Below are 21776 nucleotides of genomic sequence, written 5' to 3'. Positions count from 1 at the left end.
CGAGCTCGCGCTCTTCCAAAATTCCCCAGGGATCTCGTCAGGTCCGGTCGCTCTTCCCCTGCGCATCCTACGGACATCACCCTTAACCTCCTCGACCTTAATACTCATGCAATACCCAAAATCGTGACGCCTCCCTGTATGCTCCAAATCTCCCAACACGATGTCTCTGTCCCCTTCTTCATTCAAGAGTTTGTGAAAATATGACTGCCATCTCTGTTTAATGAGAGTCTCCTCTACCAATACTTTTCCATGCTCATCTTTAATGCACTTCACTTGATCCATATCGCGCGCCCTTCTCTCCCGCACCCTGGCTAGCCTGAACAATTTCCTATCCCCACCTTTCTCTTCTAGTTCAGCATAGAGGCGTTCAAAAGCTGCCGTTTTTGTCGTCGAAACCGCCGACTTCGCCTCCTTCCTCGCTATCTTATAAAGTTCCCTATTCGTCCACGTCTCCACCTCATCCTTTCTTTCTATATGTAATAAATACTAATAATAAATAGTGTAAAAAAAAGAAGAAGTCAAAAGAAAACAGTAGAAAGGAAGAAGTCAAAAAAAAAAAAAAAGCTTGACTGTAATATCTTCCAATCAAACTCCAACACGTGTGCATTGAACAGAACTGACACCCATTAAGGAAATACTAGTACAGTAATTAACATTCTTGATTGCTCTTTACTTTTGTATAGTAATTTTGTGAGCTGTAATTTTTTTTTTGCTATAGTATTTTTGTTGAGCTATGTATGTAGTACTTGGTCCAAGTCGATAAGCAGCTACTTTCTTTGATTCAATCTACCACTTTGAGTTTTTCTATAGTATATATTTTAAAGACCAAAAAAAAACTCCAGGTGAAAATTGAGACAAAATAAAGCAAGGAAAAAAGGTATTTTGTGAATTTGGAGTATTTTACAGTTTGGTTTTCAGTTTTTTACCCTCTGTTTGGATGGTTGTTTCCTGTGGTTCATTAATGTACACCATGGTATGGTACAGTATGGTGTTGTAGTGTATTGTACTGTATTAATGAACACAATGTTTGGATAGACTGTATCGTTTATTGTGGTTTAATAACATTTGTATTGTATGGTACTGTATAATAACTTGTAAGTTTACTAGAACACCCTTAACTCTTAATTAGAAATTAATATATATATATATATAAAAAACTCAGGTAAATAATAAAATAAAAACTTTAAAAAATAAGTAGGTAGAGGGTGGGGGTGGTGGAGGGGTGGGTGGTGTGAGGTGGGTGGTTGTGGGATAAGGGTGGGATATAGTGGATGGTAGGGTGGGGGCTGAGTGGTTATGGAGGGGGGGTCGGGTGGTGGTGAGGGGTAGTGGGGTGGGGGTGGTGGAGGGCTGCGTGGTGTGAGGTGGGTGGTTGTGGGATGAGGGTGGGGGTGAGTTGTTGTGGGGTGGGGTTGGGTAGTGGTGAGGGGTAGTGGGTGTTGGTTAGGGTGGTGGGGGTGGGTGGCAGAGGAGTGGGGTAGTTGAGGGTGGGGTGGGTGGTAGGGTGGGCGTTCGGTTCTTGGGTTCGGTTTGACTATTTTGGTTTCGGTTTTTTAAAGGTGGACATCGAACACCAAACCAAACTAGTTCGGTTCGGTTCTTTCGGTTTCGGTTTTTTGAAGTTTAGTTCGGTTCGGTTTCGGATTTTTCAATTCGTTTTTTTTATATGATATAAGAAGCGATTCCATTTACTCTAATTCATATTCTCAAAAGCAACAAAACATAAAACTAACAAATTAAAATCAAAATTAAACAAACAGGATACACAAGAACAGAAAACCATAACCATAATATAGGATTACTATAATATACATATAGTAAGAATAATTAAGAAAACACATAAAGGACATACATTAATCCTAAAGACACATCCTAGTCACCTTTCTTTGTTAGGGATATTTGATTTTCTCAATTGAAGTGGAAAATTAGGGATACAAAAGCAAAAGAGAGCTTATTACAATTGGGCTTTTTTTTTTTTTTTTTTGCTTAAAATTAATGGGTCTGGACTATTTTAATTTTTTTGGGTAATGTATAAATTTCGGTTCTTCGGTTCGGTTTCATGGTTATATAACCATGGAATGAACCACGAATTTACAATACAATACCACATAATTTTAAGAACAATGGAAACAAACATGGTTTCATAGAAAACCATACATTAATGAACCACGGGAAACCACCATCCAAACAGGGGGTTAGTTTCTTTTTCATTTGTCCCAAATTTATGCGGCACATTTTCCTTTTTAGTTTATCCAAAAAAAATATTACCTTAACTTAGCTTTAAAATTCTTTTGAAATGATCTACGGTGACACAAATGTGTGAGATTTGTTTTAGATCATAAATTTTAAAAAATATTCCTTAGTAATTATGTGAGTTATGTATGTAGTACTTGGTCCAAGTCAATCAACCCCTTTGAGTTTCTCTGTTGTTTGATAAAGACCCTAAAAATCCCAGTTGAAAATTGGGGCAAAATAAAGCAAGGAAGAAGAACAAGGTACAATATTATCTTTTGTGAATTTGGAGTTTTTTGTGATACTGTTTGTGGGTTTGTAATGTTTTATTGAGTGTTATAGAATTTTGTTACATTTTAGAGCTTACTATCTTGTAAATTTGGAGTCTTGAATTGATGGGGTTCTTTTTTGTTACATTATAGAGCTTATTATCTTGTAAATTTGGAGTCTTGAATTGATGGGGTTCCAAAAATCTCTTTGTAATTATAATCTCCCATCCTAAGTGTTGAAAATAAAAAACAAGAAAGAGGGATAAGAAATTACACAGTGTCAAACACTCGTTTGGATTTTTCGGCCCAAATAACCTAGAAATCAACTGAGTTAAAATTTAAGTTAAGCAGAATTTGAATTGAGCACAGAGAGATACATTATATCACAAATTAAAGCAGAACATCAACAACGAAGACCGAAGAGGGAAGAAAGCTTATCACAACAACGCAGAAGACATATGTATATCAGCTTATAGATATTGAAATTATTATAGCACCCTCAGTTTGCAATGTAATTCCCCTATGCATACATGTCGAAACTCAAGCCTTTTCTCTAAATACAAATTTATATATATATATATATATATATATATATATATATATATATATATATATATATATATATATATATATATATATATATAATGATATAATATAAAATAAAATTCTTTCATCAAATTAATTCCTAATTACCATTTAACTTTTCCTCTTACTATAAGCTAATATTTCCTATGATTCATTTTATGTGACTCTCATTCTTTTTTAGTCTACTTAAACAAAGTATATCTTTTTATATTTAAAAATAATTTAATTTTAAATTTCTCATTTTTTCCTTAATATCATTTTATTGGCACAAAAATGTCATGATCAATTTAACACCACAGTTCTAATTTTTTTTTATCTTTCTTCCTTTTTCGGAACGTCATGTCCAATTAAATAGGTTCACATGCAACAAAAATGGAGGGTCCATAACCATTTGGCCATAAGTTGTTCCCTTTGTCCCAATTTATGTGGCATAGTTTAAAATTTGAGGGTCAAATAATTTAATTTTGACCGTGAATTTGGTCATAAAATTTTACGTTTTTTTTAAACATTTTTGAAAATCACGTAAAAAGTGCTATAAGTTATAATAATTAACAATTCAAAATATTTAAAAAATTTATGAAAAATTACGGTCAAAGAAAAATTTATTTGACTACTAAAATCTGAAAAATGCCACATAAATTAGGACAGAGGGAGTATCTCATTGTTTCATATGATGTAGTTCAATATTTATTTTGACCATCATTATTCAATATTTATTTTGACCATCATTATTCTTATGAAATAATGTATAACGTGTTTGTGAGGAATATCCAATTTTAATTTTAAATGAAATTCATGAGTCTTGAACCAAATATTACAATGGAGTATATATAATACTAATAATAAATAATGTAAAAAAAGAAGACGTCAAAAGGAAACACTAGAAAGGAAAAAGTCAAAAACAAAAAAAACTTGCCTATAATCTCTTCCAATCAAACTCCAACACGTGTGCATTGAACCGAACTGACATACTAGTACAGTAATTAACATTCTTGATTACTCTTTACTTTTGTATAGTAATTTTGTGAGCTGTAATTTTTTCGCTATAGTATTTTTGTTTTACTATGTATGTAGTACTTACTTGGTCCAAGTCAATAAGCAGCTAATTTCTTTGATTCAATCTACCACTATGCGTTTTTCTATAGTATATATTTTAAAGACCAAAAAAAAAAAACCCCAGGTGAAAATTGAGGCAAAATAAAGCAAGGAAAAAAGGTATTTTGTGAATTTGGAGTATTTTATAGTTTGGTTTTCAGTTCTTTAGTTTCTTTTTCATTTGTCTCAAATTTATGCGGCACATTTTCTTTTTTAATTTGTCCAAAAAGAATGTTACCTTAACTTAGCTTTAAAATTCTTCTGAAATGATTTACGGCGACACAAATGTGTGGGATTTGTTTTAGGCCATAAATTTCAAAAAAAATATTCCTTAGTAATTATGTGAGTTGTGTATGTAGTAGTTGGTCCAAGTCAATCAACCCCTTTGAGTTTCTCTGTTGTTTGATAAAGACCCTAAAAATCCCAGGTGAAAATTGGGGCAAAATAAAGCAAGGAAGAAGAACAAGGTATAATATTATCTTTTGTGAATTTGGAGTTTTTTGTGATACTGTTTGTGGGTTTGTAATGTTTTATTGAGTGTTATAGAATTTTGTTACATTTTAGAGCTTACTATCTTGTAAATTTGGAGTCTTGAATTGATGGGGTTCTTTTTTGTTTCATTGTAGAGCTTATTATCTTGTAAATTTGGAGTCTTGAATTGATGGGGTTCTTTTTTGTTACATTCTAGAGCTTATTATCTTGTAAATTTGGAGTCTTGAATTGATGGGGTTCTTTTTTGTTACATTCTAGAGCTTATTATCTTGTAAATTTGGAGTCTTGAATTGATGGGGTTCTTTTTTGTTCAGTTTGACTATTATTATTTTTTTTTGGTGCTACTGTGTCTGGGTTTTTTTTTTTTTTTTGAGTGTTATAGAATTTTGTTACATTTTAGAGATTACTATCTACCAAAGAAGAAAATGAGCCAAAAAAAAAAAAAAAAAAGAGAGCTTATTAAAAAATAAGGGCAAGAAAAAAAAAAAAAGAGAGCTTATTATCTTGGGAATTTGGAGTTTTGGCCAGTTTGACTTTCAGTTCTTTCATTTTTTATGTGTTACAGTTTGTGGGTTTTTAGTGTTTTATTGAGTGTTATAGAATTTTGTTACATTCTAGAGCTTATTATGTTGTCAATTTTGGAGTCTTGAATGGATGGGGTTTGTTTTTGTCCAGTTTTGACTTTCAATTCTTTAGTTCTTTTGTGCTGCTACTGTTTCTGGGTTTTTCGAGTGTTGTAGAATTTCGTTACACCCTATGGCTTATTTTCTTGTGAATATGGGTGTTTTTGAATTGATGGATTTTTTCTTTTTTATCCAGTTTGACTTTCAATTCTTTCGTTTTTTCGAGATACTGTTTCTTGATTATTTAGAATTTCGTTACATTAGAGGGCTTATGCTGATTAAAGACTTGTGCTTTTAAGTACTTCATGTTGCTTTCTGCCTGTATTATGTGCTATGTTTATAATGCTGATTTTTTCTCCTTTCTGTTTGACTTTTTTCACCCTTTGAAGGGTTGGTAAGAGAAAAGGACCGTTAGGTGTTGAGCGTAGTGTTTTTGTTGGGCAAAACAATTTTTCTTAATCAACATATGTAGTCATTTCTAAATAGGAATTCTGTCAAGTGGCTCAAGATTTGCTTTAGAATTCATGTCGCTTCGCATGATCGTGAAAATTGATAAATTTGCTTCATTTAATGTGCCCTTGATTTCTAAGTCCTTTCTTAGAACCCAGAGTTTAGTTACTTTTCAGTGACACCGATCCTATTTTTCTATTCGTTGAGATTCTTGATTACTCATACTTCTGTATAGTAGTACTCGCTCTGTCCCAATTTATGGGAAGATGCTTGACTGGGCACGGGGTTTAAGAATGAGAGGAAGACTTTTGAAACTTATGCTCCAAAATAAGCTATAAATATTTGTTTAGCTATACACCATTGCATTAAGGGTAAAAGGTGAAGTTTAAAGTTACATTGTTATTAGATATAGAAAGGTGTCATTCTTTTTGGGACTGACTAAGAAAGAAAGAGTCACATAAATTGGGACGGAGGGAGTAGTATTTTGTGAGCTATGTATGTAGTACTTTGTCCAAGTCAATGAACAGATCCTTCCTCCAGGTTTTGACGTTCTCTTTGATTCGATCAACCCCTCTGAGTCTCTCTCTGTTGCCTGATACTAAAGACCCAAAAACCCCAGGAGAATATTGGGGCAAAATATAGCAGGAAGAAGAAGGTACTAATTACCTAGTGAAATTTGGGGTTTCGAATTGTTTTTTTTTTTTTTGGTTCAGTTTGCCTTTTGATTCTTTTGTATCTTTTGTGATACTTTTTCTGGGTTTCTATTGTTTTCTTGAGAGTGGCAGAACTTCGTTATGTTCTAGGTCTTATGCTGATTGAAGACTTGTGCCTTTTTAAGTACTTCATGTTGCTATCAGTCCTTAAGATTTGCTATGTTTATGGTGCTGATTTTACTCCTTTCTGTTTGATTTTGCACCCTTTGAATGGTTGGTAAGACTAGGGCAGGTAGGTGTTGAGCTTAAGGTAAAAGTCGGGAAAACCCAATTTTTCTTCATAAACATATGTAGCCATTGCTAAATAGGAATTCTGGCAAGTGTCCAATGATTTGCTTCAGAACTTAAGTTGCCGACTTGCTTCACATGATCATGAAAATTGATTGGTTTGCTGCTTTTATGGAGCCATATGGGAGAATTCCTAGATTTCTATGTCCTTTTTCTCGTCACTTCTAAAAGTAAAAACCTAGAGTTTGGTTAACTCTTCAATGACACCAATCCCGCTTCTGCCATGTCATTGCCATAGAATAGCACAGTTTTTCGTGGTTATAGCTTTTGAAAGAGTCGGTGTGTCAACCGGAGGCGGAGGCAAAATTTGACGTTTATGGGTTCTGAACTTGTCGTCGAACTCATAGCTCGTTTTAGTTATTGGGTTTGCAATTATATATTTATACATATTTAATGAACTTCCTAATATAAATTAGGATCTAAGCAATGGCTAGTGAGTTCGTCCGAACCCGTAGGTAATACTGTAGCTCCGCTGCCGGGGTAAACTATCTATCACTATTAGGAGACCTACTTATATCAACGTGCCTTTCATTGTGAAGTTCCTACTTCCTACTGCAATCAGACAGCAACTTAGATGGTCATAGCCACCCCAATTGATCCGTTTTCTTTTCTTTTCTCTCTTTTGCACCTCCTCTTGACTCCACTTATTAAGTGGAAAACCACGAATGTGGGTAATGTCAGAAGACGACTGTAGGCATCCCATGTTCAGATGCCTAGTTGGCTTGTCAGTTCTTCAAGTTTTCTCTTCGATTTTTCATATTCTTGTTCCTGGGAGTAGAAGTGGTTTGTTTCGTCTTTATGCACCAAGAAGAGAGACAAGTTCGGATAATCTTCCAAAAAAAAAAACTGCTTGTGTACAACGATGGAGAAATGTTCAAGTAATTACTTAAATTGTTAGTCTAGACAACAGTATCACCGGAAAGCAGTGGTAAATTATTATTCACTGTTCCTTTTTCTACAAATAAATCTAGCTAATATCTAATGCAAAAATTGCTTCAGACTTGTGAAAAGAGAGCAAGAAAGAAACTACATATTTGCATGACATGTTAACTATTTTTCCAATTGAATATCCTTCCTTTCTAGGTGAACAAGTGTGTAGAGACTGGAAAATTTAGATCCTTGTCAAAAAAGGGAAGGAAAATTTAGGACATTGTTTGCAGTATTCTTGGTTGCAATGACTAAAGAAAGACAACTATTCATTATGAATCATATAAATGCCATCCTCCTTATCAGAAAGGTTGAGAAATATGCTACTTTCTGTGTGTATATCCTCCTTGTTTGGAGAAGCCCATCCTTGCTGTCTGTGGGGCTTTAGTTTAGTGGTTAGAGCACAACTCGTGATGTGCGGATTAGGTGCACTTTAGGGGTTCGAACCCTGCCGTAGGGAAAAGCCTGGAATTTAAGTGGAGAATGGTAGAGGATAGGAGCCATTATCCACCGAGATCCGAACTGTGCACCACTGATCCTTAGAGATTTCTTGGTTATTGAAAGAAAAAACAGAGATGCCCATCCTTGTTAATTTTGTGAGAAACAATAGTGGGAAAAGGCTTAAAAAACCCCTCGAACTTGTCTCGAATTTGCAGTTACACACTCATACAAACTATTATGAACAACAACATACCCAGTGAAATCCCACAATGTGGGGTCTGGGGAGGGTAAAGTGTACGTTGACCTTACTCCTACCTTGGAAGGTAGGGAGGCTGTTTCCGAAAGACCCTCTGCTCAAGAGAAAGCATGACAAAAAAGGTCAGATAAGAACAAGCATACCAAAGCACTATGAAAATGTTACCTGTTTCAAAAAAAAAAAAAAACAATATGAAAATGAAAAATAACGAAAGTGAGAAAGTCATGATAAAGCAATCTGGAAAGAAAGAAGTTGTAGTTATCACAGATAAATACGATAATCGAAGTACAAGAACCAACAGATGGTAGCAGAAATTAAAGGACAATAAATGATAGAGCAAAACTACGACTACTAGTATGAAAGGATAAGCGGGACTACCTACTAGCCTTCTATCCTAATCCGAGTCCTCCATAACCTCCTATCTAAGATCATGTTCTCGGTAATCTGGAACTGCTCCATGTCCTGTCTAATCACCTCCCCCAAATGCTTCTTTGGCCTACCTCTACCTCTAATGAAACCGCCCATAGCCAACCTCTCACACCTCCACACTGGGACAGCTGCATCTCTCCTCTTCACATGCTCAAACCATCTCAGCCTCGCTTCCCGCATCTTGTCCTCCACCGATGTCACTCTCACCTTGTCTCGGATATCTTCATTCCTAATCCTAGCTCTCCTAGTGTGCCCACACACCCACCGTAGCATTCTCATTTCCGCAACTTTCATCTTCTGAACGTGAGAGTTCTTGACTGGCCAACACTTCACCCCATACAACAAAGTTGGTCTAACCACCACTTTATAGAACTTGCTTTTAAGTTTTGGTGGCACCTCCTTATCACATAGCACTCCGGAAGCGAGCCTCCATTCCATCCACGCTGCACCACTGCGATGTATAACATCATCGTCAATATCCCCATTTTCTTATATAATGGACCCAAGATACTTGAAACTTCCTTTCTTTTGGATGGCTTGGGTACCAAGCCTCACTTCCACGTCAGCCTCATGTGGTACGTCACTGAACCTGCACTTCAAATACTCTGTCTTGGTCCTACTCAACTTGAACCCTTTAGACTCCTGCGTTTGTATCCAACCCCCTAGCTTAGCGCTAACTCCACTGCGAGTCTCGTCAATCAAAACTATGTCATCTGCGAACAACATACACCACGACATCTCACCTTGAATTTGTCATGTTAGTCCATCCATCACCCTGAACTATTATGAAATGAAATAAATATCACCGCATATGCTGACGTAAGCGTTGCATGAATAACCAAATGAGAACTTGACAGTGTTTTACACGCGCTTTCACCTATATTTCAGCATTAATTTTTTTTTACCTTTTTCACTTTCATTTGCCACGTGTAATTGTCATTAGCTTTCACTGGTCTTTTATATTTGACCAGAAAAGCACTCCAACATAAAGAGATAACTATGTATTTATTTTCAGGTCAACTTTCACATGAGTTATTAAAGTTCTTGTTGGAAAACTCGACTTCCGATTGTCAATATCTTGAAGTTCTCATCTGAAAGCTCCATATCTCACTGCCAAAAAAATTCATTCATTTTTTCTTCACTGGTATTTACCATGTTTCCTCCATTTTTTCTGCAATCAGAAAGATAACTTCTTCCCCAAATTTCCCAGCACCTCTAATTTAATTAAAGTAGACCCAATCACAATTTTGAAGGCTATCAGGAGAGAGTGCTCCTTCCAGAGCTCAAGTTTATTTTCCATTTGGTAATAGCCACTGTACATAATAGCTCCAATCGTTATCATTTGTGAGAATATCAAAGTTATGAAACCCTCTCCCTGTAGAAAGAGATCACTTAACTTCCAAGTAAATCAGAAACTTGGAAGGGGTAGTTGAAATCACATTTCACAATAGTTCAAGGGGTTAATAGGACCCTCGCAAAGTGTAAGTCTGTAACTGGAGATTCGGGACAAGTATGAGGGTGTTTTTATGACTTTTCCCAACAATAGTTACTGCAAAATGCTAATCCCCTTATGAGTTGCAAAATTGTTTTGGTCTTTTTGAAGCATGACAGTAGTGGTTCTAAAGGCTAAATTTTGTTTATTCTTGTTTGCTAGTTATCGAAAATCCTGATTTAGTGAATAAAATAATAATTATTTTTTTGACAGTTTAGAATATTTGTCATCTAAACAAGGCTTGTAGTGGAAAGGCGATTTCAATAATATTTATATCTCCCTTTAAAAGAATCTTGATATATTGCTATCCCGACAGTACCAGTTTCTCAAAAAACAGATTTATTGCTATCCTGTCATCTTTGTCAAAAATATTTCTATTTCATCATGTTAAACCCTTCAAATTATTCCCTTATCTATAACTTTTACTCCTCTATTCCAATTTAATTATTCAGCTAATAAATGGTTTACCTTTCCAGTTCCACCGCATTGATCTTATAACATTTTTAAGGTTTTGGTGGATGAGGGCTCTCACCTGGAAGATTCATTGTCTTTGCGCTTAAGTAAGGTATTTTCTCCAGTAATGAGAAATTAACCTGAAGAAAAGTCCAAATAATGAAATATGTGTAGTTTGGAAATTGCTATTATTTTCCATGTTATTATTATTTTATTTTATTTTATTTTATTTTTGTCTTAAATTTTTTGCCAATGTGCCATTTCGTTGGGCAACAGTTTCCCTAGCTATCTTACAGTGACAGAGTCGCACAATTGACTGTGTAAAACATGTTGCAACCAGTTTTCTGTCACAGATGGCACCATAGGCATTTAGTGACTGCATAGATATCTTATACAAAAAAGTTGGGGTTTTTATTTGTCTGAAACAATGTAAACCTGAATATTTAGAATATTCACTTATATATATCAGTCAGCGACTGTCAACAGAATGCTTCCCTTTCCCATAAACTGCTATGTTCTTCTGTTCTTAGGTCCGTGGAACTATTTATTCTACATGTTCAAATAGATCCAAATTCAACAACTATTGAACTAGTAGATCACAGCATCTATATTCCTGCTAATTACTTTTTTGAAAATGCACAGCACGATAACTGGAATATGATCTTGTAAGCCCATATACTTGTACTTCATTCCCCTGCGAAAAGTCTGTATAATTTGGTACTCTTTATACAGGATAATGGGTACCCCTAGAGACCAAGCAACAGATGAAGTGTTCCCCGAGAATTTAGAGCAGAAGACGGACCCTGACCCTGCAACCAGGAAACCAGAGTTAAGCGAGAAAAGGAGCTTTGAACCATTTTCAGCTGATGTTGTTTCTGGTGAGCTGCAGAAGAGACTGAGTCCTGATGCTGATGCACAAGCATCAAAAAATAATCCAGAGGAAAGTAAACATCCTTCAACATGCCAAGAAGTGTCAAGTAAAGTCCAGCTTAGTCAAAGTAATAAAAGGATTAAGAGTGAGGCTGATGCATCTGGATCTAGTCAACTTTCTAGTTTACCAAAGGACTCGGATGCAAAATCATGTGGATCAGAATCTGGTGTAGAAGAGAAAGTGGTTCCCCTATTATCTGGTAAGGCTTCAGATTCTTCTGGTCAAATGCAAAGTCCGAACACGGAAGTTTCTGCATCAGAATCTGATCAACAACGAGTGACTTATCCCATAAAGTATGAGAAAGCTTTGGATAAGTTGCAACCAAGGCGGAACCCTGACACTAGTGTCCACGGGATGACATCTGATCAAGCAATGACTCGCTTCAAGGTACCTGAAAAACCATCAGAAGATGGATATAACTGGAGAAAGTATGGTCAGAAGCTTGTCAGAGGAAATGAGTTTACTCGGAGTTATTACAAGTGCACATATCCTAATTGTCTAGTAAAAAAGCAAGTGGAGAGATCACATGACGGGCATATTACAGATATCCACTATGTCGGGAAACATGAACATCCCGAAACTCTAAGTGGTCCCCAGACCTCCCCAGAGCTGGTACTCCCTTTGCAAATGAGACGACCAGATGTTCCAATTGTCACTACATTAGAAGGTACCCAAGATTGCTGAGTGAATTATGAATTTCTTTGACCTATAGCCTGTTTGGCCAAGATTCTGGGAAGCCAAAAGTACTTCTCTCTTTCAAAAACTTTTTATTTTAGAAAGTTAAGGAAACGGCCTAGCTTTTGTAGAAAACATAAATGCTTTGAGCAGTAGCATAAGGTGTTTTTCAGAAGCTAAAAAAAGTAATTTTTCCCAAAAGCACTTTTGGAACATTAGTCAGGCACAAAGTACTATTCTAATATTGGCAAAAGTGCTTTTCAAATTGATTAGCCAAACACAAACTACTACTCTTCAAAAGTACTTTTGAAAAACACTTACTGACAAAAAACACTTTTCAAAATATAGCAAATTCTGAACCCTCAGGGGTTGGCCTGGTGGTAATTGGCTTGAGCCTTGGGGTTTGCTCCCTTTCAAGGTCTCAAGTTCGAAACCCACTGGGTGCAAACAATTTCTGAGGGCCATCGGACTGGGGTAAAACCCTGAATTACCCGCGGTGCACTTGCGGGAAACTCCTTGCCGAGGGCCTGTGCACCCCCGGGATTAGTCGGGGCTCAAAGAGACCCGGACACCCGGTGCTTAATCAAAAAAAATAATAAAAAATATAGCAAATTCTGGAAGCTTGGCCAAACAGGCTACTAGATTCTTTACTAATTTTATATAGTGATATTTATCAGCTGAAAACAAGAAATCTACTGCGCCCCGAGAAACATGTGAACCTAGTAAACCATCAGAGGCTCTGCTTGCGTTGGACACTGTATCAGCTTGTGGTGGTGTGAAGGTTACTCCTTTGAAGCCACATAAAATAGAAAATGAGGTTGATAAAAATGATAGTCCAGACTCAAAAAGACGGTATGTTGAAGCGCAAGCTGTGTTTGTCTTTGGTGTTTTCAGGTTTAGATACTCTCTTAAAATTAATAGTTGTGTAATTGTTTTGCAACAGAAAAAAGGATATAGTAGCTATGGATGTTACTCCACCTGTTAAGTCGCATAGTGAAGCACGACACGTTGTTCAGACCGTGAGCGAAGTAGATATAGTCAACGATGGTCAGCGCTGGCGCAAGTATGGGCAAAAATTTGTAAAAGGCAATCGAAATCCGAGGTACATATAAATATCACTTTAAAGCATATATTCACGAATTTGGTATGCCCGTGCCTGGTGATTCCTTTTATCAACACTTTTGAATATCAGGTTTTATCATTCCTCCTTATCTTAATTTCATCCTCAGGATATTTTTCTGCAGTGCTGTTACATATTAATCTCATGATACATATAATGTTATCACTGATAGTAGAATTTGGAAACTAGACTCTCTGTGGAAAAAGATCTTTCTTTTTGGTTCACATCCATTTTTCTTCTGCAATTATTGATAATCTGGAAAGATGGATTTACAATAAAGTAAATCCCCATGAGTTTTCCACTTTATATGTTGCTCTGATAACTTGTTTCTTATTTTTGGTAACATAAGAAAGTCTGTCAGCTTTTCTCATTCCATTTCAGTCCAACCCCACCCCACAAAACCCTCCCGTTCTATCTGAAGTGCTTTTTCTTTCTCTAATGCCAACTTCTCTTCTATCTATAGGAGTTATTATAGATGCTCAATTGCTGGTTGCCCTGTCAAGAAGCATGTGGAGAGGGCATCCCATGATCCAAAATTGGTCATTACAACATACGAAGGGCAGCATGTCCATAATTTCCTTATTTCTAGGGCTGTCAGCCAAATAGCAGCGGTGCCTGATGCCGGTACAACAGGAGTCGTACGTGCAGATTCCAGAATTGAATCTGGTAAAAACAAACATGTCAGAGAGTCCAGAACTGAATTGGGTGAAAACAAACATGTTGGAGAGGCCAAAATGAAATCGGGTGAAAACAAACATGTCGGAGAGTCCAGAATTGAATCGGGTGAAAACAAACATGTCGGAGAGTCCAAAATGAAATCGGGTGAAAACAAACATGTCGGAGAGTCCAGAATTGAATCGGGTGAAAACAAACAAGTCGGAGAGTCCAGAACTGAATTGGGTGAAAACAAACATGTCGGAGAGTCCAAATCTGAGTCGGGTGAAAACAAACATGTCAGAGAGCCCAAACTTGAATCAGGTGAAAACAAATACGTCAGAGAGTCCAGAATTGAATCAGGTGAAAACAAACATGTTGGAGAGACCACATCTGAATCGAGTGAAAACAAACATGTCGGAGAGTCCAAATCTGAAGCAGGTGAAAACAACCATGTTGGAGCATCCATATCTAAATCGGGTGAAAATAAACATGTCGGCCTTGACATGGCTGTTCATATTGGTGCAAATTGAGTGTTAGTCGTTGATGCAAAGCGATCAACTTATCCAGAGGTAGAGTTCCTACAGCACCATTCCTCTAATCTTACAAATTTGTTCAATTGTTCTCTTCCTGTAAGGGGAGAAGAGAAGGTTACATTTCTATAGGTAAACTTTTTAGCTTGTTATTGGCGATGGGGGTGTGTTATCGTGTATTCACTGTATAAATTATGTTTCGTAGCAAACAGGAAAGTGAATGTAGGGTTTATCATAAATAACCAATTATTGACAGTTGATCAGGCTGCTTTAGCTTTTCAGTAATTGGTTTGCAGATGCATTATACATCAGAATTTAGTGATAAGTTATCTACAATGGAAAGTTGTTCTTTCTAACTTGTCACTCCTCCCCAATTGTTCTTTGATTGAGGTATAGTTTATTGATTGATTGATAACAGCCGACTCCTCATGGTCCTAAAATATAAACGATGGTTTTAAAGATGTCTTTTGTCACTTGGACAAAATTCAGATATTTGAAGTAGCTACCCAGTGTAATAGTTCAGGTGCGCACAAGTTGACTCAGACATCATTATCATAAAGAAAAATTCAAACACTTCAAGCGGTTTCTCAGCTCGAACTGGTAAACTAAACAGCTGGTAACCTATTTAAAAGAATCTAACAGGATTGGTAAAAGGATATGTATGCATCTTACAGCTGGTAACCTATTTAAAAGAATCTAACAGGATTGGTAAAAGGATATGTATGCATCTTACAGCTGGTAACCTATTTAAAAGAATCTAACAGGATTGGTAAAAGGATATGTATGCATCTTACAATTGGAAGTTGCCAAAATCACTCAGATTTTCAAAGTGAAGGTCAGTGTGCTTGGTCCAATTTCATAGTGACCAAAACCAGAAAGTACTAATAATATGAGGACTGAAACTCTTATACTTTTTAGGTATTAATGTGTGATTACTAATATTTTAGTAATCTTACAATTAATTAAACAAATTATCTAAAAGTTCCACTCCCTAATACTCCCTCTGTTTCAATTTATGTGAACCTTTTCGGAGTACGAGAGTTAAACTTTATAATTTTGATCGTAAATTTCGACAAGGATTTTTCAAGTTTGTAAAAATAAAAATTATATATTTAGAAACTACATAAAAAGTACTATAAGTCATGATAATTTATAATCCAAGTAATTAAGAACAAATGTAAGAAAAATGTGGTTAATATAAATTGAAACAGAGGGAGTATTAATCATCTTCCTGTCCTTGGGTTTGGTTGGCTATTGGCGAATAACATGATTCTCGAAGAGTTACAGGGAAATAATGTGATAATGAGTCAAATAGATGCAAGGGTAGACGACTATCAATACCTATTTTAAGTAGGTGTCATATTTATTGATTAATCTTCAATTATTCTTTTAATTCACAAGATATCACACGAGAGAATGTTTGTGCAGAAAATTCAATGTTCAATCTAATGTGGTAGATGATACTTAGATGTCTATATGTAAAACTATCTGAAACTATATCTGGCACTATATTAAACTATCTTGAGAAGAAAACACGGACAAGGCACAGATACTCAACATGAACAAGGCATAGTGGCCATCACTGAGAATTAGAGCAAAACAGGTCAAATGATTTGCAACACTCATGTGGATCTCATTTGATTTGTCAAAGGAGAACAACTGAAACATGGTTCTAAAGCAAGCAGAAATCATTCAGAAGTTTAATCTTGTTGTATTTTTTTTTTTTTTTTCATTTTAGCTAACTCAAACTTTGAACATGATGTAGCTTTTATATTTGATGCTTGGGAGATTATAAATAAAATCAGTTAGTAGGCTCCATGCCTATTAGCATATTAAATTAAAAATAACGGACAATGAGGGGTGAGCGTTCAGGCAATTTAAATTAAATATAAGAACCTCAGATTTGAATTTATGATTTTTGTATTTAAGAAATTACAATTCAAATAAGCTAAGAGTGGTTCGATTTTTAAAAAGTACCTGGAGTAGTCCTGAAAAGACATGATGTGGATTGGATAGGCTGCTGTTTTAGATTGGGATGTGTACAATTCATTTTCATTTAAGGAAAAAAAAAAATCAAATCAAAATTTTAGTTTTTTGAAACTTTGAAAAGAAAAAAAAAACAGTATTTTATGTTTTAAATATCCTTTTAGAAAAACGCTTTCTTCTAATACTATTAAAAGAAAAACTCAATCTCCTTTATATATTTGAAGAATAATTCAGATAAGTTGTATCAAAATGATTTTGATACTTGTCTTTTCTTTTATGACCTTTCTCATTTTGATGCAGACGTCTCACTTCTGACAAGTTAATTAACTTAGATACCGTTTGGGTGATCTTTGTTAATTAATACGGAAAAGGTCTAGATTTGCCCTTTTACTATACGAAATTGCATGGATATTTCTGTCGTTAAAAAGTGGTCTCACATATGTCCTTAGCGTTACTTTAGGTTACTCATGCCCTTGATTTAACGGAAAACTGATAAAAATATTGGAGGACAGATTTGTGCAATTTCACATAGTATAGGGGCATATTCGATCTATTGAAATTCCTTAATATTATGGCAAAAAACAAAAATATGGCACAAAATATCATTGCATTCTAAAACATAAAAAACATTTGCATTTACAATCCATGCATCCACCACTACATTACATCTAAATCATACAACTAATAGATTAAATGCAACTACAACCATCTTTTAAAGATTGTTTTCACAAACAAGAGCATCATTTTTCCTTTTCAAAAGATCTGTTTTACTAATGATGATATCATTTTTATTTTTCAATTTGTTGATGACCTGGGTATTTTTCGTGTTCCCACTCCATGTTTTTTCTTTCTTGTCTCTCTCGTCCTCTTCTCTATCACTATCGAAATTTCTATTAGATTTTCTCTCTCCTAATTTTCTTACAGATTCATTTCATTTTCAACAATGATTAATTTATCAAGCAAGCAATTCCAAAGAAAAAACAGCAAACCCAGATGAAAAATTATGCAAAAGTTCATCATCTTCCACAAGTTCATCTACATTATCCAAGTTAAGAGCATAACTTTATGAATCATGAAGAATTTTTGGGTTACAATTAATACTTTCCAGTACTTTACAAAGTTCTTCCATATTTGGGTCCAACAACAAGTTCTGAAAACTTCTTCAATCCAGCCATGATTCTTTATTCTTCATCACCTCTTTCTTGTAGTAGAGAATTTGATTCACCTTAGCTAAACACATTAGCCTATTTTTGGCAACAATCTTCAATTAGTGACAAAATTGAGTCTATAATTTTCTCACTAACCGTTATGGTAAGATTTGCTATAAGTAGGGGTGTCAAATGGGCGGGTTGGGCTGAAATTGGCCCAATCAAAATGGGTTGAGGTGATAAATGGGTTGGGCTAATATTGACCCAAAAATTACTTGAGCTGAAATGGGCTAAAAATGGGCTGGGTCATGACCCGCCCAACTTGACCCAGTTTTTTTGATGGGTCTATTTTTTAGAAAAACATTTTCGTGGAAAATATTTTCTTTTTCTAGAAATACATTTTTCACGAAAAATATTTTCGCCGATTTTTCGAAAATATTTTTGAGGAAATTTTTTTCCGTGGTAAATATGTTCGAGCAAAACTTTTTTCGAGAAAAATATTTCCCTTCATATCAAACACACTACAAACTTATAAGATACATGATACAAGAAAAGTGTATACATAAAAAATAAAATAAAAAATAAATAAAGTAAACTCAAGCAATAAACCCAAATTTAAGTAAATCTTAAAAACGGGTTAGAATTGGGCTAAGTTGGAGATCACTTTAAAATGGGCTATGTTGGGTTAGGCTAAAATCAGCCCAATGTGAAATTATCTTGAGCCCAACCCATAAAACTTTGGACGGGTTGGGCGGGCAATCAGCTCTTGGGCTAAATTTGACACCCCTAGCTATCAGACATACCGACAACTCAAGGCGGAAAAGGAGGCAAAGAGAAAAGAAGAAAAAGAAAAAAAAAATGGAACCAAAGCTTTCAGTAGTACTGTACTAATGAAAAGGGAGGAGGAGGAAAAAGTAAGTTTAAAAAAATAAAAGAAAACTTGTTGGAAGGAGAGAGAAGGAAGAAAAGATTAAAAAAAAAATCGTAAAATTTAAGGTTCTCACACACCTGTTTAGTGTGTAATTCATCCAAGTTTTCATGTCATCAAAAAATGTCTAAATGACACATTCGAACCCTACCTCGGATGTCTAAACGGAACAGGATTTAGTTGAGATGTCTAAGTGAAAGATCTTGATGATTACAAGGGTCTGCCGATGGGTTATCAATGTTAAGAAGTGCTTACATTTAGTGTCTGCTCAAGGAATTTACAGAATTCTATATAAGTTCAGCATTGTATGGATAATATGTTACATATGAACCTTAACAAGCTTCCTCTTAAAGACAAGTTTCCTGTTTGAATCAATTAATTGAGTTTTCCACAACAGCTTATCTCCTTCAAGCAGTGTTGAATAGCATAAGTTGAACATGAAGTCTTAGGTTCAAATCTTAATGGAGATGAAATATATTACTCGTAAGTGATTTCTTACAATTTATCTGAGTCTTGATGAGTCTCCCGATACTTATGCTGGTGAAGGTAGTAGGTATATGTTGAAATGATTGTGAATGCGTGCAAATTGATCTAGACATGAGACAATTAAACATAATAATAAATATTAATGTTGTTGCTCTGCGTGTTCCTTAGGAATTGAAATACTTTATTACTATCAAAATTACTCTGCATATGATTACTGCTCTACAATTTCAAGCTAGTTATGGACTTATGTTCGGTCATACGATTTCTCAATATTCTTCTTCTTTTTATTTTGACTCAGAAATTTCCCTTAATGAATACAAAAGTAAAGTAAGATCTAATTTGCACAGAATAAGAGGCTATAAATGTATAGGTTTTTCCTTTGTCCCTTTTTGGGATCATACAAGAAGGGATTTTAAGATTCAGTGCCAAAAAGGAAACTGACATGTAGACAAAAAGGGGCTTATTTATTTTAGAAGTCTTATGGGCTGAATGTTATTTTATTTGTAAAGTGATTCCTCAGTTGTCTCAATAACAAATTAACAATGCTAAGTTGAAAAAGAAAACATGTCAGTACGATATAAAAGCATTACCTCCATTTCAATTTATAGACTGTTTTTTAGCTTTGCAAAATATTTGACATCCCTCCATGAACAATACGCCTAATATTTTTCATGTTCAGATTTTTAAGAATTTAAATTCATTTAAAAATTTTAATAGGGGATAGGGAAAGGGAAGAGGGTATTTTAAGTTTATTTAATAGTTTTGCCTTAATTCTAATAGAAATTCTTTTGTCAAATTAATTCCTAATTACCATTTAACTTTTCCCCTTACTATCAACTAATATTTCCTATGATTCATTTTATGTGACCCTCATTCTTTTTTAGTCTACTTAAACAAAGTATATCTTTTTATATTTAAAAATAATTTAATTTTAAATTTCTCATTTTTTTCCTTAATATCATTTTATTGGCACAAAAATGTCATGATCAATTTAAGTTTACAGTTCTAAATTTTTTGTCTTTCTTCCTTTTCGAAACGTCATGTCCAATTAAATAGGTTCACATACAACAAAAATGGAGGGCCCATAACCATTTGGCCATAAGTTATTCCCTCTGTCCCAATTTATGTGTTATAGTTCAAAATTTGAGAGTCAAATAATTTAATTTTCACCGTATATTTGGGCATAAAATTTTACGTTTAAAAAAAAAATTACATATCTGAAAACTATGTAAAAAGTGTTATAAGTCATAATAATTTACAATTCAAAATATTTAAAATATCTATGAAAAAATTACGGTCAAAGAAAAACTTATTTGAATATTGAAATCTGAAAAATGCCATATAAATTAGGACGGAGAGAGTATCTCATTGTTTCATATGATGTAGTTCAATATTTATTTTAACCATCATTATTCTTATGAAATAACATAAAACTTGTTTGTGAGGAATATCCAATTTTAATTTTAAATGAAATTCATGAGTCTTGAACCAAATATTACAATGGAGTATATATATAACGGAAAAGGGCCAAATATACACTTGTACTATTGGAAAAGGGCCAAATATACCCCTCGTTATACTTTGAGTCTAAATATACCCCTGTCGTTATATTATTGGCTCAAATATACCCTTTCTTCGTTAAAGTTGTCCACCTCGGACATCCTATCCTACTTGGCAGTGACATTTGATGATGTGGATGTCACGTGGCATTGCCATCTTATCACCCCTAACCCATTTTACTCCTTCCCTCTCCCACCAGTAAAATTTCCACCCCCTTCACTATCATTGCCACCATTATCGCCATATAGTTACAACACAGAAGTTTGAGTTCAGATTTGGGAATCACTTAAGCTTTGGCTCTCAACTCCAGCATTAAAGTGTGATTTGTTTCATTTGATGTTAGGCCAACAATAACAAATTGAAGTGGACCTGTTCACAATTACATAAACAAGCAAAAAGGAGCACAGATGAACACAAATCATGGAACATCTGCTAATATGATTATGGTTTTTCACTTAGATTTACTTAATGATGGTTCATTGCAGCAAATATGTTACTTGGGAGGTATATGATTATGGTTCTTTTCTAGGATGTAACTATATGGCAGCAATGGTGGTGAAGGGTGAAAATTTTAGTGGTGGAAAAGGGGAGAAATAAAACGGGTTAGGGGAGATGAGGTGGCAATACTACGTGACATCCACCTCATCAAATGTCACTGCCATGTAGGGTAGGATGTCTGAGGTGGACAACTTTAACGGAGAAAATGTATATTTGAGCCAATATAGTATAACGACGGGGGTATATTTAAACTCAAAGTATAACCGAAGAGCATACTTGGTCCTTTTCCAATAGTATAGGAGTATATTTGGCCCTTTTCCGTATATTATATATAATACTAATAATAATAAATAGTGTAAACAAAGAAGAAGTCAAAAGGAAACACTAGAAAGAAAGAAGTCAAAAACCAAAAAAAAAAAAACTTTGACTGTAATATCTTCCAATCAAACTTCAACACGTGTGCATTGAACAGAACTGACACCCATTAAGGAAATACTAGTACTGTAGTAACC

At 34.8% G+C, this 21776-nt stretch overlaps 1 protein-coding gene across 20 annotated transcripts; it reads left to right on the top strand.

Moving 5' to 3' along the window:
• The first annotated feature begins 4085 nt into the window (after positions 1-4085).
• On the top strand, positions 4086-14916 carry LOC132636682 (WRKY transcription factor 44-like). 20 transcript variants are annotated; one of them, XM_060353662.1, is made up of 7 exons: positions 4086-4301; positions 4609-4648; positions 10801-10857; positions 11478-12343; positions 13029-13203; positions 13295-13453; positions 13935-14916. In XM_060353662.1, exons 4-7 carry the CDS (start codon positions 11482-11484, stop codon positions 14656-14658), a joined length of 1920 nt encoding a protein of 639 aa, XP_060209645.1. In that variant the 5' UTR covers positions 4086-4301; positions 4609-4648; positions 10801-10857; positions 11478-11481; the 3' UTR covers positions 14659-14916. The 20 variants fall into 20 exon arrangements, with proteins under 20 accessions (XP_060209645.1, XP_060209638.1, XP_060209657.1 ...); XM_060353655.1 differs by having other exon boundaries at positions 10769-10857; XM_060353661.1 differs by lacking the exon at positions 4086-4301 and adding an exon at positions 6287-6401 and having other exon boundaries at positions 4311-4648.
• Positions 14917-21776: the final 6860 nt, after the last annotated feature.

This window comes from Lycium barbarum, chromosome 4 (assembly GCF_019175385.1).
Source record: "Lycium barbarum isolate Lr01 chromosome 4, ASM1917538v2, whole genome shotgun sequence".
NCBI lineage: Eukaryota > Viridiplantae > Streptophyta > Magnoliopsida > Solanales > Solanaceae > Lycium > Lycium barbarum.
This window is presented reverse-complemented; position numbering and strand designations above follow the sequence as displayed.

What these genes read in the sequence shown, in the direction of transcription:
- LOC132636682 (XM_060353665.1), top strand. Translation starts at nt 11,482, where the DNA reads ATGGGTACCCCTAGAGACCAAGCAACAGATGAAGTGTTCCCCGAGAAT. An exon ending in AATTGTCACTACATTAGAAG is followed by an intron (nt 12,344 to 13,028) that starts GTACCCAAGATT and finishes GATATTTATCAG; the next exon opens with CTGAAAACAAGAAATCTACT. An exon ending in AGTCCAGACTCAAAAAGACG is followed by an intron (nt 13,204 to 13,294) that starts GTATGTTGAAGC and finishes GTTTTGCAACAG; the next exon opens with AAAAAAGGATATAGTAGCTA.